The 17030-nt window shown below is 41.5% G+C and overlaps 1 protein-coding gene across 1 annotated transcript in view; it reads right to left on the bottom strand.

Moving 5' to 3' along the window:
- The window catches only part of dscaml1 (Down syndrome cell adhesion molecule like 1), a 786587-nt gene that overhangs the window by 335793 nt on the left and 433764 nt on the right, over positions 1-17030 (bottom strand). The window contains exon 4 of the mRNA XM_063038255.1: positions 474-620. Within this exon, the coding sequence (XP_062894325.1) occupies positions 474-620 (147 nt within the window). The remainder of the gene's footprint in view (positions 1-473; positions 621-17030) is intronic.

Raw genomic sequence — 17030 nt, 5'->3', positions numbered from 1 at the left:
TTTGGCCCCTAGTGCCCATTCTGTATTTAATAAGATCCCATCTTTCACCACTGTGCCACTTATCTAATCTTAAATATCTTGATTCCTTTAACATCTCAAAGTATATTGATCTCTAGCTAGTGACTAAGCTTCCACACACCTATTAGTTAGAGAATTCCAAAGGCTTGCAATCCTCCAACTAAACAAGTTTCTTCACTTTTGTAAACACAAGAGATTATGCAGATGCTAGAAATCCAGCGTAACATACACAAAATTCTGAAGGAACTCAGCAGGTCAGACAGCATTTCTGGAAATGAATGAACAGTCACCGTTTCAGGTCAAAGCCCTTCAGCAGGATATTCCTCCAGTATTTTGTGTGAATTGCTCTTCACATTTATGTCCTGTATGGATTACAAAACGTTCCAAAGTTTTAAATCCTGGAGACTCTGAATTAAATTGGGAGGGGTGGCAGTGTGTGGCAAACTGTCCCTTACCGGAAACAGAGAGGCGGGCTCCATTGCTCTGCCGCGTTTCTCCGCTGTATTTATGTCTGGTGATACACCTGTACGTGGACAGCGCGTCCTCCTTTTGTACATCAGATATGTACAAGGCTCCATATGAAGTGATGTGGAATCTACTCCCTGGTGACAAAGAGAAACAAAGCATTCAGTTTCTTGTTGGCAAACACGGTCAATCAGATATAGTAAAGGATTCAAGTAGAAAATGTTCTCTGACAATGGATTGGACCATCATTTCCTCAACATCTGGAGCCCTTATTTTTATTGCAATAATTACCAGCACCAAGCAAACAATGTGAATCCAAGATTAAGTTCTGTGTATTCAATTCCAGTGATTTACAATCTTTTAGCACATTTATCCTTACAGCAAAAGCAAAGGACTTGCAAAGTCATCACATCTTTCCCTGCCTGAGGATATCCCCATGCCTCTTGCATCCATTGAGTATATCCACTATTGCAATGTATTTAATACAGAAAGTGTGCATCTAGCAAGCAGCCACGATCAAAAATAACTGCCAGATAATCCATTTTTTGTTAGTGATATTGATTAAGGAATACACATGAACCAAGACACCAGGAAAAATTCCATCTGCAGCATTGATGAGCCTTGGCTTAACATCCATGGCATCTACTCAGCTTCTATTGATTCCATGATCACCAACACAACCAAGCGACATAAATTATGAGACACTCAATTTACCTGAATTTGCTCATCACCAGGATCTCCCAATTTCTTTTCTCAGGCTCTCCTCCTGTGCTGTATTATCAGCATTTAAAGGCCTAACTCAATAGTTCCCTGCATAAGATGCTAGAAGTTCAACAACAGGAGCCGTGTGGATGGCACAGCTGGTCAAAGAAGCATAGTGCACAATGCCAAACTCAGTCAAAATACACCAAATGATGGAAGCCTGAAATCAAATAGAATTTGCTGGAAAAACTCAGCACGCAGCACCTGTGGAGAGAGAAGTGGAGCTAATGTTTCAGTTCAATATTTTTTCAGTCAGGATTGTAGCAAAGGAATGGACTGAGCATTGTGATCAGTGGTAGAGTTCGTGTTCTCACGCAATCCCAGTGAAGGTAGATTTCATCTTTCATGCTAGGAGTATCAAAAACAAGTGGGTATAGATTCAAGGTGAGAAGGGGGAGTTGTTACGGTAAGATCTTTTTGCATAGAGAGTGGTTGATTTCTGTGGTGGGATCAGATACAATTACAGTGTTTAAGACACAGTTAGACTGACTCTACAATGGGCAAGGCATAAAAGGATATGGACCTAATACGGGCAAATGGTGCATGCACTTGGTGGGTGAAGGGCCTATGTCTGGGATGTGCAATTCTATGACTCTTCCTGACATCTGTTGCTGTCAGGTGTCAAGACAAGGCTATTTCTTGCGTCCAGAAACAAAGATGTTATTGGTATTGGTATTAAGACCATAAGACATAGGAGCAGAATTAGGTCATTCAGCCCATTGAGTTTGCTCTGACATTCCATCATGGCTGATTTATTATTCCCTTCAACCCCATGCTCCTGCCTTCTCCCGGTAACTTTTAACACCCCAATTAATCATGAACCTACCAATCTCCTCCTTAAATATACTCAATGACTTGGCCTCCACAGATTCACCAACCCTCTGGTTAAAAAAATTCCTCATGTCTGTTTCTAATGGATGTCCCTCTATTCTGAGGCTGTGTCTTCTTGCCCTAGACTACCCAACTATTGGAAAACATCCTCTCCACATCCACTGAATCTAGACTTCTCATTAATCTATAGATTTCAGTGAGACCCCTCCTCATTCTTCAAAACTCCAGCGAGTACAGGCCCAGAGCCAACAAATGTCAATCTTTTTTATTCCTGGGATCATTCTTCTGAACCTCCTGTGGACCCTCTCAAATGCCAGTACACCTTTTCTTAGATAAGGGGCCCAAAAGTGCTCACAATACTCCAAGTGCGGTCTGACCAATGCCTAAAAAGCCTTAGCATTATATCCTTGACATTGTAATCTATTCCTCTCGAAATGAATGCTAACATTGTATTTGCCTTCCTCACCACCGACTCAACCTACAAGTTAACCTTGAGGGAATCCTGCATGAGGATTCCCGTCCCTTTGCACCTCTGATTTTTGAATTTTCTCCCCATTTAGAAAATAGTCGATGCCTTTATATGTCCTGCCAAAGTGCATGACCATGCAGTTCTCTACATTATATTCCATCTGTCACTTCTTTGCCCATTCCCCCAATCTGTCTAAGTCCTGCTTCAGACACCCTGCTTCCTCAACACTATCTGCTCCTCCATTTACGTTTGTATCGTCTGTAAACTTGGCCACAAAGCTATCAATTCCTTCATCCAAATTACCGAATTATAACCTAAATAGAATAGGTCCCAATACCAATCCCTGCAGCACTCCACTAGTCACCAGCAGCCAAACAAAAAAGGCCCCTTTATTCCCACTCTTTACCTTCTATCCATGCTAGTATCTTTCCTGTAGTAGTACCATCAGCACTTATCTTGTTAAGCAGCCTCATGTTTAGCACCTTATCAAAGGCCTTCTGAAAATCCAAATAAACACCATCCACTGACTCTCCTTTGTCTATCCTGTCTGTTATTTTCTTAAAGAATTCCAAGAAATTTGTCTGGCAAGATTTCCCCTTAAGAAAACTATTTTGGCTTTGGCCTATTTTATCAAGTGCCTCCAAGTACTCTGAAATCTCATCCCTAATAATAGACTCCAACATCTTTTGAACTGCTGAAGTCAGGCTAACTGGCCTATAATTTCCTTTCTTCTACCTTCCTCCCTTCTTAAAGAGTGGAGTGAAATTTGCAATTTCCCTGTCCTACAGGAACATTCCAGAGTCTAGTGATTCTTGAAAGATCATTACTAATGCCTCCACAATCTCTTCAGCCACCTCTTTCACAATCCTGAGGTGTCATCTGGTCCAGGTGACTTATCTACCTTCAGACCTTTCAGCTTCCCAAGTACCTTCACACTAGTAATGACAACTGCACTCACTTCTGCCCCGACACTCGTGAACTTCCGGAGTACTGCTAGTATCTTCCACAGTGAAGATTGATGCAAAATACTTAAGTTTGTCTGCCTTTTCCTTGTCCCCTATTACTGCCTCTCCAGTGTCATTTTCCAGTGGTCAGATCTCCAATCTCGTCTCGCTCTTAATCTTCATCTATCTGAAAAACTTTTTGTATCCTCTTTGATACTATTGGCAAGCTTACTTTCATATTTCATCTTTTCTCTTTATGTTTTTAGTTGCTTTCTGTTGGTTTCTAAAAACTTCCCAATCCTCTCCCTTTTCACTAATGTTTGCAATATTATATGTCTTCTCTTTTTCTTTTACGCTATCTTTGACTTCTGTTGTCAGCCAACATTACCTCATTTTCCCTTTAGAATACTTCTACATCTTTGGGATGTATCTTTCCTGCACCTTCCAAATTTTCCCAGAAACACCAGTATTGCAGTTCTGCCATGACCCCTACCGCTGTCCCCTTCCAATCAACTCTGGCCAGCTGCTCTCTCATGCCCCTGTAATTCCCTTTACTCCACTGTAATACTGATACATCAATTTTAGCTTCTCCTTCTCAAAATTTATGATCACCATCTCCCAAGGCTTCCTTTACCTTAAGCTCCCTTATCAAATCTGGGTTATTACACATCACCCAATCCACAATTGCTATTCCCCTAGTGGGCTCAACCACAAGCTGCTCTGGAAAGCCTTCTTGCAGGCATTCTTCAAATTCTCTCTCTTAGGATCTGGCACCAACCCCATTTTTTCTAATCTACCTACATGTTGAAATCCCCATAATTATCACAATGTTGCCCTTCTAACATGCCCTTTCTATCTCCCATTGTAATTTGTAGCCCAGGTCCTGCTACTGTTCAGAACTTGTATATAACTCCCATCAGGGTCTTTTTACCTTTGCAGTTTTTAAACTCTACCCACAAGGATTCTACACCTTCCCATCCCATGTCACCTCTTTCTAATGACTTGATTTCATTTTTTACCAACAGAGCCACCCCAACCCCTCTACCTACCTGCCTGTCCTTGTGATATCGGTATTGGTATTGGATTATTATTGTCACATGCTCAAAGACAAATTGAAAAACTTGTCACATATACAGATCAAGTCATTACACAGAGCATTGAGGTAGAACAAAGTAAAACAATAACAACGCAGAATAAAGCATGAAAGCAACAGAGAAAGTGCAGTGCAGGTGAATGATGAAGTTTAAGATCATAATGAGGTAGATAGTGAAGTCGAGTCCATGTTATCACACAAGAAGTCCATTCAAGAGTCTGACTGAGCAGACCAAGCATGAGTGAGAGAGAAGCGCAGCTGGTAGAGTGACCTGGGTGCTATCTGTGTGAAGCCAACAAGATCTCTCTGTGACTGCGTGGTTTTTCCCAGGGTACTCCAGATTTCATCCCATATCCTAAAGATGTAGCAGTGGCAGGCTAATTAGCTGCTGTAAATTGCCTCTGGTGGACAGTCGGATCTAGGGGGAGTTGATGGGAATGTAGGGGAAAAAAGGGATTAGTTTAGGATTAGTGTAAATGGGTACTTGATACAACAGGCCAAAAGGCCTTTTTCTGTGCTCTATGACTGTGACATCAATAAACCATCAGACATCAAGACTAACATAAAAAGCAAAGATTTTGACTAACTTTATAAACATTTTATAGAGCTCCAAACAATAAAATAGGATTAGTATAGGATTAGTACAAATCAGTATGTGATTGTCAATGCAGACTTGGTGAGCTGAATGATTGCTGTATAATTCTACAACTCTGACTTTATGACTAAGGATTGGAACATGCACAAGGGACTAAGTCAGGAATTGGAATGAAGGTTCTTTAAATATAAAAGTAAAACTATTTTTTAATCTATCAAGTTTTTAAATAATTATCTTGGAAAATGACAATCTCTAGATATAAATTAAGTTCAAAAGGAAAAGAGGTCAATAAGCAGGAATGAGGATTTAGTATGTTATTAAAATTACTCACATCTCATGCAAAAATAAAACATTTGGAGTTTTCTTTTACAAGGTATGCAGGTAGTTGACATTTTTAGGGATTTCACTCATTTGAGGATTATATTGAAATCAGCTGCAAAATGAGACCCCTTTGGGTAAGCAGGGAATCACTGACAATACCTGCTGGCTTCCCTTGCTGAACTCTGCATGAGGGCCTTGCTGAACTCTGCATGAGGGCACTCCAGAGAATGCTGTTACAACTGAGCACTGAAAGAGTCTCTAACTACAAATCCCCTGCCTTATTTTTTTAGCATGATTTGTTGTAGACCATTTAACCCATCGAGTTCAAACTGGCTCTTTGTAACAATTCAGTTACCCCCCCCCCATTCCCATAATCTTCTTCCTATAAACTTTTCTTCATTCTAATCCTTGACCAGCCCCCTTTTTAATGTTACTATTGAACTTGTCTCCTCCTCTATCCCCAGTGGTGCAATGCAAACCCAAACTAGTCTCTCTGTAGCTTTTCAAAGAAGTGTCTAAGTGGCCCAAGCGTTGGAAGATGGGATGAATATCGCTGGGTCTTGACTGGTGTGAAAGGACCATGTTGTATGGTTCTATGACTTTGTGAGACCATAAGACCATAAGACATAAGAATTAGACCACTTAGTCCATCGAGTCTGCTCCGCCATTCCATCATGGCTGATTTATTGTCCCCTTCAACTCCTTTCTCCTGCCCTTTCCCCATATCTTTTGATGCCCTGAATAGCCAAGAACATAGCAACTTCTGCTTTAAATATATTCAATAACTTGGCCATCTGTGGCGATGATTTCCACAGTTTCACCACCCTCTGGCTAAAGAAATTCCTCCTCATCTCTGTTCTAAATGGATGTCCCGCCATTCTGAGGCTGTGCCCTCTTGCCCTAGACTCACTCAAGTATAGGCAACATCCTCTCCACATCCACTATATCTAGGCCTTTCAATATTCAATAGGTTTCAAGGAGATTTCCCACTCATTCTTCTAAACTCCATTCAGTGCAGGCCCAGAGCCAAACACTCCTCATATATCAAACCTTTCATTCCTGAAATCGTTCTGTTCCATCTGCCACTTCTTTGCCTATTCGCTCAAACTGCCTAAGTCCTTTTGTTGACTCCATGCTTCCTCAACATTACTTGCCCCTCCACTAACCTTCGTATCATTTACAAACTTGGGCACAAAGCCATCAATTCTGTCATCCAAATCATTGACATACAACCTCAAGAGAAGCAGTCCCAACACCGACCCCTGCGGAACACCACTAGTAACCAGCAGCCAACCAGAATAGGACCCCTTTATTCCCACTCTTTGCCTCCTGCCAGTCAGCCAATCTTGTATCCATTCCTATAATATCATGGGATCTTATCTTGTCAAGCAGCTTAATGTGCAGAACCTTATCAAAGGCCTTCTGAAAATCAAGTAAACAACATCCACTGACGAAGGGTCTCGGCCTGAAACGTCGACTGCACCTCTTCCTAGAGATGCTGCCTGGCCTGCTGCATTCACCAGCAACTTTTATGTGTGTTGCTTGAACATCCACTGACTCTCCTTTATCTATCCTGCCTGCTATTTCCTCAAAGAATTCCAAGATTTGCCAAGCACGATTTCCCCTGGAGGAAACTATGTTGACTTTTGCCTACTTTATCATATACCTCCAAGTATACTGAAGCCTTGTCCTTAAAAATGGACTTTCCCAACCACTAAAATCAGGCTAACTGGTCTATAATTTCCTTTCCTCCACCTTCCTCCCATCTTAAAGAGTGGAGTGGTATTTGCAATTTCCCTATCCTCCAGAACTTTTCCAGACTCTAGTGATTCTTGAAAGATCATGACTAATGCCTCCACAATCTCTTCAGCTACCTCTTTCAGAATCCTGGACTGTAGATTATCTGGTCCAAGTGACTTATCTACTTCCAGACCTTTCAGCTTCCAAAGCACCTTCTCCCTAGTGTTAGCAACTCATTCACTTCTGCCCCTGACACTCTTGAATTTCTGGCATACTGCTCACGTATTCCACTGTGAAGGCTGCCACAAAATACTTAGCAAGTTCGTCCAACATTTCTTTGTCCCCATTACTACCTCTTTGGTGTCATTTTCCAGTGCTCTAATATCTACTCTTATCTCTCTTTTACTCTTTATTTGAAAAAACTTTGATATCCTCTTTGATATTATTGGTTAACTTACCTTCATATTTCATCTTTTCTCCCATTTTTTTAGTTGCCCTCTGTTGGTTTTTAAAAGCTTCCCAATTCTCTAACTTCCCACTAATTATTGCACTGTTATATGCTTTCTCTTTTGATTTTATGCTGTCTTTGACTTCCCTTGTCAGCCACAGTTGCCTCATCCCCCCCTTGAGAATACTTCTTCACTTTTGGGATTTATCTATCATGCACTTTCTGAACTGCACCCAGAAACTCCAGCTATTGCTGCCGTCCCTGCTGTCATCCGTGATAGTGTCTCCTTCCAATCAACTTTGGGCAGCTACTCTCTCATGCCTCTGTAATTCCCTTTACTCCACTGTAATACTCATACAATACTGTACAAAAGTCTTAGGCACATGTAGAAAAATTCTGTTACGTGAAGATGCCTTCAAAAATAATAAATCTAAATATCAAAAATATTACTACAAAGAGCAGTAAACAGGAAAAAATGAAATCAAATCAATATTTGCTGTGAACACCTTTTGCCTTTTAAACTGCATCAATTCTCTTAGTACACTGTTGTGCAGTTTTACAAAAGAATCAGTTTGTAGGTTGTTCCAAGCATCATGGAGATCTTGCCACAGTTGTTTTGCAGACTTTGCCTATCTCACGTGCTGTTGTCTCTCCAGGTAGTCCCAGACAGCGTTGATGATGTTGAGATCAGAGCTCTGTGGAGGCCAGACCATCTGGAACCATATCAAAAATCTAGGGTGCCTAAGACTTTTGCACAGTACTGTACATCTGACTTTATCTTCTCTTTCTCAGACTGCAGAAATTATATACAATATCCGGGAAATCGATTTTTTGAGAGGGAGAGGGAAAGCGAGCATCCTGATTGGTGTCTCTTTGTGCCAAGTAGACCTATCAGTTTTCTCCGTGGGCGGGCTTTACAGTCGACCTCAAAAATAATGACAGAGTTGCTCGCTGCACTGTTTGCAGCAGTGACTTTTCTATTGCCCATGGTGGGTTAAAATGTAAAAGACATGTTGAGGTGAGTTTAACAGGTGTCATTCATTAATTAACATAGCTAACGTTATTTAAACTAGCTGGCTAGCTGCTAAGGAGCTACTCTATTGATGTCCTACGTGATGATGCCAAACTCCCTGTAGACTTGCTTAAAGTTGTAATAGAATAAACATGGTAATATAAGTACATATTTTAGTGTCACATTTTCTGCATATTCCCAACTTGGTTTACAGATCAGACAAAATCACTAAACAAGGTATTACATACACCCTTGGAGGTTGACTGGGGTGGGGGGGGTATATGTGGTTGCGGTGGGCGGGGGTGCTACCTCCCTGAAATGAGTTTTTGCAGGGTGGGATGTCTGCAGTGCTTAGAAAAAGTATGCACCCCCCCCAAAAGTTTTCATGGTTTATTGTTTTACAACATTGAATCACAGTGGATTTAATTTGGCTCTTTTTGGCATTGATCAACAGAAAAAGACTCCTTTGACTCAAAGTGAAAACAGATCTCTACAAAGTGATATAAATTAATTCCAAATATAAAACACAAAATAATTGATTGCTTAAGTATTCACCCCCTTTAATATGACACATCAAATCATCACTAGCGCAGGCAATTGGTTTGAAAAGTCACATAATTAGTTAAATGGAGTTCACCGTGGATGTTGAGCCAGCTGTCTATGAGATGTGCAAGCCAGGACAGTACGATATGGAGAGCAAACTGTCCCCCATGTAGCAGGCTCCCCCTCTCCACACAGTCGATGAATCCAAAGGAACAGCAGAGACCAAAACAGTTTGGCACTAGCAGCGTCACAAGAGTTACCAGTCGGTGTTGAACTCAATGTAGGACTGCCTTAGGGACTCCAGCTCCAGATTTTTTCCTCGGGATTTACTCCCGAAGCCTTCTCATATCATACTGTCCTGGCTTGCATATCACATAGTCACCTGGCACACAACATCCACGGTGAACTCCATGTCTCCATGCAGACGTGGTCGGGAGGTTCAGTTCTTATTAGACCAAACATCAGAATAGGGAAGAAATGTGATCCAAATTACTTTGACCGTGGAATGATTGTTGGTGCCAGACGGGGTGGTTCGAGTATCTCAGAAACTGCTGATCTCCTGGGATTTTCACACACAACAGTCTCTAGAGTTTACAGAGATTGGTGTGAAAAACAAAACATCCAGTGAGCAGCAGTTCTGTGGGTGAAAACACCTTGTTAATGAGAGAGGTCAGAGGAGAATGGCCAGACTGGTTCAAGCTGACAGGAAGGTGACAGTAACTCAAATAACCTCACATTAGAGCAGCGGTGTGCAGAAGCAATAAAGTGGTGATTGAGTGTATAACAAACAGCTCCAGTCATCTCCATCATTACTCTCCACCTTTTTGGATCAGTCTCCCATGTCAAAGGCCTTCCTGAAGTCCCTGTAGACTACATCAACTGTACCACCCTCAATATGCAACCCATGCTGATTATCTTTGATTAATCTCTGTTTTACCAAGTGTAGATTCATCTTGTATCTCAGAATTATTTTCTAATAACATCTCTACCACTGACGTTAGACTCACAGGGCTACAATTACTTGACTTATTCACACAGCACTTCTTGAATTCCTTTGTCTAAATGTCTGGAGAGTAAAGCTAAATTGTATTCATTAGATTGAAACCAAGGCTAAGAGGGTTAAATCCAGGTCAGTTCTAGTATTCCAAGGCCTTAAACAGAGAAAGGAAAGGGTGATATAATTTACATTTATAAGCTAACTAGGGTAGAGTCAGAGAATTGTTTCTTTGGGAATTGGGTATGAGTGTGAGGGAAAAGTGTGACAAGTTCAGAATACAACAGTAAAATGTTAAAACTAGAGGTGGGATTTGAGGAGTCCCACAGATTGCCATTCCTGTATATTAATGGTACACAGGGGATTGGGGAAGGGGGCTACTTGAAAGCTTTAAATTAAAACTTGAGATTGAATGATTATTGCTCAGCAAAACCTCACTAGTGGGATGGAGTAGTGATGCAGGTTAGTCACAGCTAATTGGATGGTCCAGAGGTCCTACCCATGTCATTAAGTTCATGTCCACCTCCTCCCAAACCACCATGTCCTTATTTTCCTTTGTAGAATCTGTTCCCAAACTCTCAGGGTAAAGTAGTCAGCACACCCTGTGGATGATGGCAACTCATCCTTATAAGATCCTGTCAGATGTTTACACATTCTAGATGTTTGGAACATCCCCTCCCTCCTCCCTTCACTTTTCCCTTTTATGCTTCACAGAGTCAACAGCACAATGAGAATAATTTGCTGTACAAAGTGGATACGATGGCAGGAAGCAACCCAACATACAGCTGCCAATCATGCCTGCCTCTGTGGAGAGCAAAGGGTATGATAAGGCACAGAGGATGTCATAGTCATCCACTGCAACCAAGGAAGACCCCAGTTTGTGACACTTGTTCATACCACTGGACTCGGATTGCTAAGTTTGAGACAGTACAAATGCCTTGCCACTTTAAAAACTCTTTTGCACAGGTTGCATGTCATCGTCAGACATGACAGGCAACCAACTATTTATCAAAGCAGCTCTCCACTTGCATCTTCGTCTATGTGGTCAGACAAAGGGAAGAAGGAAAGGAAGACATGGAAGCCGCATCTACGGAGAGGAATAAAAAGTCAACATTTTGGGCTGAGAGTCCTGTTGAAGGGTCTTGGCCTGAAACGTTGACTCTTTATTCCTCTCCATAGATGCTGTCTGACCAGCTGAGTTCCTCCAGCATTTTGTGTGAGCAACAGATAGATAGGGTGGTGAAGAAGGCCTTTGATATGGTGGCCTTCATTGCTCAGAGCATTGAGTTGGGACATTACGTTGCAGTTGCACAAGGCATTGATGAGGCCATACTTAGGGTACTGTGTACAGTTTTAGTTACCCTATCATTAAGTTGGAAAGAATGCAAGAAAGATTTTTCAAAATGTTGCCAAAACTTGAGGGCCGAAGTTATAACAAGAGTTTGGGCAGGCTGAGATTTTACTCCTTGGAGAGTAGGAAGGGTGACCTTATAGAGGTGAATAAAATCATGAGGGGCATAGATAGGGTGAATGCACATGAACTTTTTCTCCAGAGAAAGATAATTGAAAACTAGAGGGATAAGAGGGGAAAGATATAAAAGGGACATGAGGGGCAACTTCTACACACAGAAGGTGGTGTGTCCATGGTATGATCTGCCAGAAGAAGTGGTTGAGGCAGGTACAATTACAACTGACATGAAAAGTTTAGAGGCCAGATGAGGGCAAATGGGACTAGCTCAGGTAGACGTTTTGTTCAGCACGGACAAGTCAGGCTGAAGGGCCTGCTTCCACGATGTATTATTCTCTGACTCTGTGACAACAGTGACCAGACTTAAAAAAAAGACCTTTGGTGATTATAAAGTGCTTTGCATGTTCTGCATGGGAAATAGGAAAAAATGAATCTTTCTTTATGATGCTTGCATCTACAAAGAAAACTATAGTTAAGCTATTAGGTCAGATTTGATAGCCTTCCTTAAACGGTTTTACTGGGAGGTTGTGACGATTCAGGATACAAGGCCTGTATGAACTAAGACTGGTGCTGGGGCCTGGGCTGAGTAAAGCCATGGTATCTACTGTGGGTAGCAACTAGGGGAAAAGAGCCAGGGGCTGCATTTCAAACAATGTCCCTCATGACTATAAATCAGGCTGAATGGTGGTTTCTGCTTGGACTCACACATGAAGAAATTGCCTTTTGCAGAGCTGCCAGAGGTCTGATGACGCCTGACAGAAGGGTAAGAGCAGAAGTTAAAAATTTAGTAAGTACTTATAAAGGTGAATAGAGAGAGACTGGCTAGGCATTCAACTATGTGGGTCAACAGTTTCAAATTGCTACTAAGCTGAAAGATTCTCCTTTCAGATGGTGTTTGAATATTTTCTAACAAAGTGGTTGAGGCATACTAAATGAAAATTTGATTCAGGAACTGACGCGAACCCTAGATTTGAATCCACACGCTCATCCCACTGGTTCCCTTCCCCCTCAGTTCCCATCTACCTTCCCCACCTCCCTCACTTGATCCCATGCTCTGCCTTTCTTTCCTATCAGATTCCACCATCTGCAGCCCCTGGTCGTCTTCACCCGCCACCTCCCAGCCTCTGTCGTTATTTTCCTCCTCCACCTGCCTATCATCCCTCCTCATCTGGATCCATATATCCCCTGCCAACTCTTAACCCATTCCTTCTCTTCACCTCTTTACACTGGCTCCTTCCCTGTAATATTTCAGTGGTGATGAAGGATCTTGACCCTAAATATCCATACAGTCTAGGCTCTTTCCAGTCCTGGATATGAAGGGGCTGTTAAGCCCCTCAAGCACTGAGAGGGTGTATAATTTCAGAAGGCCACATGACTGTTGTGAACACACCAACAAACTACCTAGTTGTGTAGCTGAGCGGTACCTTAGAGACTATCAAATCCAAACTCAATATAGTTATTTCAACACACTATGTGAATAGGAATTTGGCAAGCTTTGTTGGGCCAAATAACCTGTTCTTGTTAAAAACTTTCTAATGTTCTATATACTGTATATCTTAGTCAAAGTCATACAACATCGAAACAGGCCCCCTGACTCAACATGTCCACACTGACCATGAATAAAAATACTTCTTGACTGACTTAATAAGAATACAACCTTTATTACAAATGTAGTTTATTTTTGAAAAAGGGTCATTCTCCATTGATGCTGCCTGACCTGCTGAGTTCCTCTGACATCTTGTTTTAAAGAACAAAGAACAGTACAGTACAGGCCCTTCGGCACATAATATTGTCCTGACCTTTTAACCTATTCCAAGATCAAGCTAACCCTCCTCCCACCCCACCACATGGCCCTCCACTTTTCTCTTATCCACGCGCCTATCTAGGAGCTTCTTAAATGTCCCTAATGTATCTGTCTTTATCAGCAACCCTGGCAGGGTGTTCCACACATCTACATGCCCTGTAAGTAGTGCAAAAAGGGAGCGAAAATAGTGAACTGGTGTTTATGGGTTGGATCATTGTCCATTCAGAAATCTGAAATTTGAGGGGAAGAAGCTGTTCCTAAAACGTTGAGTGTGTGTCTTTAGGCTCCTGTACCTCCTCCTTGACGATGGCAATAAGAAGCAGGCATATCGAACATGTTGGAGATCCTTACTCATGGATGCCACCTCTTTGAGGCATCACATTTTCTAGATGAAGGGGCTGGCTGAGTTTGCAACTTTCTGCAGCTTTTTCTAATCCTGTGCAGTGGCCCTCCAATGATGCAACCAGAAAAATGAGAACAAAAAAAGAAAATCTAGATTTTTAAAGCATGTAAAACAAGAGATGTCTGACAGAAATTACTGAGCACCTATGAATTTGGCCAATTCTCATTAATATTGCACAACAGGTGGCTCAAGTCACAGAATTCAATATCAAGACTTATAACATTTATATTTCATTTCAGGTAATTTAAACTGCTGCGATTTTCTGGGTCTGGAAGCATGCAAAGAGCTGGCCTTAACTCTGATACCTTTGAGGTGGATTAATGCTAAATCAGAATTATTGAGATTCATGCACATTTATGAAAATGTGGAATGAAATTTATATGTTTGTTCCTGTAGCATGTCTGTGCCCACCTTAAAAGTTAAAAATCTAACTCATAGGATGGATTCTGACAATGATCACCTCTCTATCATATGGACCTTTTGGTCTTTATGATGGATTATGAGATCTAGAGGGAGTAAACATTGAATTTTACGCCTAGCCTGCTAAACAGAGCTACAAATCCTCCAACTGGGTCTCCTGGCTGCTTGGTGTGCTGAGAAATCAAACAATCAACGAAAAGAATCTGAGAGCTTAACCCCAGGACCAGCAAACATGGTTCATGAATTAACAGCCAACTATGGATTTACGTTATTGCTCATCAGGGGTTCTTCAGTGGAAGGGTGTGCCTGGAAGTTCAATCTCTGAATACATTTTCATTCAGTTTACACAATTGAAAATCACTCGTTTCTCCGAGTGGAACAAGATAGGGACCACGTTGGAAATGTTTTGTGTCATTCTGGAAGTTCAACTGGCCGCTTTCAGTTAGGAATCCCCCCTCATCTGCTTGACATGATCTGTGCATCAGCTGCTCGTGGAATAATGTTTCTCCAAGTGCAACTTTCATTTGGTGTCTCACTATCCTACAAATGTAGATAGGGCGCTTGTACTGCAGAACACCACTGCTCTGTTCAAAAGGGAGATCATCAGCATCAAGTCATCTGTCACTTTCATTCTCCATCCTCTCTGATCTCTTTGATTTTGGCCTCTTACACTTTTCCAGCAAAGACCAGAAGCTTGAGGAGCAAGGCTTCATTGTCCACAAAGGCGCTCAGGACTTGATACTTCATTTTAAATATTAGATAAGCAGCCTTTTCTGAGGAAAGTTTATCAGCCTGAAATGCTGTCTCTCCCTCCATTGATATTTACAGTGTACTCTGGTTTTACTTCAGATTTCCAACATCTGTAGGGCTTTGCTTCTCCAGTTGATATCTTGCAGTTGTGGCAATGTTTTCTTTTTTCCTTTCTTCCTCCTCTTCTAATTACATGCATCTCCTTCAATTTATATCTCTCCTCATAGATTAATTAGGATTAACAAATTTACATTATCTTTTTCAGCCAGCACTGCCAAGTTTTGTGACAATCAGTCTCTCTTTGCCCCATCAATCAGAGACATTCCTGCCCTTCCCATCAAATAAAAACATACTTGATTTCTAATTTTTCTCCGATCTGGTAGAACATCACTGATCAGAAACCTAAACTCTGCTTCTCTCTCCACAGATGCTACTCAGCCTTCCGAGCACTGCTGGTATTTGGTTTTACATTAGATTTCTAACGTTTGCTTATTTTTGCTTTTTTTTTGTTTGGCTACTTTGGATCACATCGGGCCACCTTTCTCTGAACTGTTTTGGGAGTTTGTGTCACTGGGTCAGCTAGGCCTTCCCTACACAGACTGGGTATTGAAATTCCATACTTATCTGTGATTCGTGCGACCCGCCTTCCCACTATCACAATTTGACCACAAAGAGCTAATTCTTCTCCATACCACATCTTAGCTGGGGAGACAATATCTCCAGCTTGGACCTAATCTTGGTTACGGGCCCACGTCCCACACTTCACTCACCACTCACCTACCACACCCAGGATTTCATTCCTGACCTATGACTCAGGTCTTTTACCATCCCCTCCCTTGATCCCCATACTAGATCTCTGTCCCGATGGCTTATTTTCAACAACAAAATGTGCAACCCTTTCAGCAAGGCTTTCTGTCTCAAGGTTACTGAAATTTAGCACACATATGTTTTGGATTAATGACAGGAGATTCCCCAGGAGTCAGCAACTTTGGACTTGCAACATCTTTTATCCTTTCAAGGCACTAGAAGGCTGGCACTTATTGTCCACCCTAACTGCTGCTGAGTCCACCACATTGCAGTGGGTCTATGGACTTGCAAAGTACGGTTGACAGACTTAGTGAACTATATAGGCTTTTATAATAATCCTATCATTCCAGTGTTACTGTTAGAATTGGGAAATTGGTTTATTATTGTGACAAGTACTAAGTACAGTGAAGGACTTTGTTTTCCATATAGATCATTCCACACATAAGAACATCAAGGTAGTACAAAGGGAAAAACAATAACAGAATACAGAACATCTTGTTACAACTACAGGGAAAGTGCAGTGCAGCTAGATAAAGTGCAAGGCCACGGCAAGGTAGATTGAGATATCAAGAGTTCATCTTTATCATACAAAGATTCACTGAAGAGTCTTATACCAGTGGTTTAGAAGATTTCTATGAGCCTGATAGTGCGTGGTTTTAAGCTTTTGCACCTTCTGTCCAATGGAGTAGGAATAACTGTAGTGGGAGGGGTCTTTGATTATGTTGGCTACTTTCACGAGGCAGTGGGAAGTGTAGACAGAGTTGATGGAAGGGAGGCTGGCTTTCATGATAGACCTGGCTGTGTTCACAGCTCTCACAAATTTTTTCTAGGCTTGGGTAGAGCAGTTGCCATACTATGCTGTGATACATCCAGAGAGGTAGCTTTCGATAATGCATCTGTATATGTTAGTGAGTGTCATCGGGATATGCTGACTATTCACAATTCTAGCTTTAAATTCCCAATTTATTTATTTAATTAAGTTAAACTCTGCAGCTGCCATGATGGGAATTGAACTTGTTTTCAGGTTATTCATCCAGAGTTCTAGATTACTGTATATTAGATTAGATTAGATTAGATTATGAGGACACTCAGTCCTCGTTTATTGTCATTTAGAAATGTATGCATTAAGAAATGATACAATGT

The sequence above is a fragment of the Mobula hypostoma genome, chromosome X2, assembly GCF_963921235.1.
Source record: "Mobula hypostoma chromosome X2, sMobHyp1.1, whole genome shotgun sequence".
NCBI classification, from domain to species: Eukaryota; Metazoa; Chordata; class Chondrichthyes; order Myliobatiformes; family Myliobatidae; genus Mobula; species Mobula hypostoma.
This window is presented reverse-complemented; position numbering and strand designations above follow the sequence as displayed.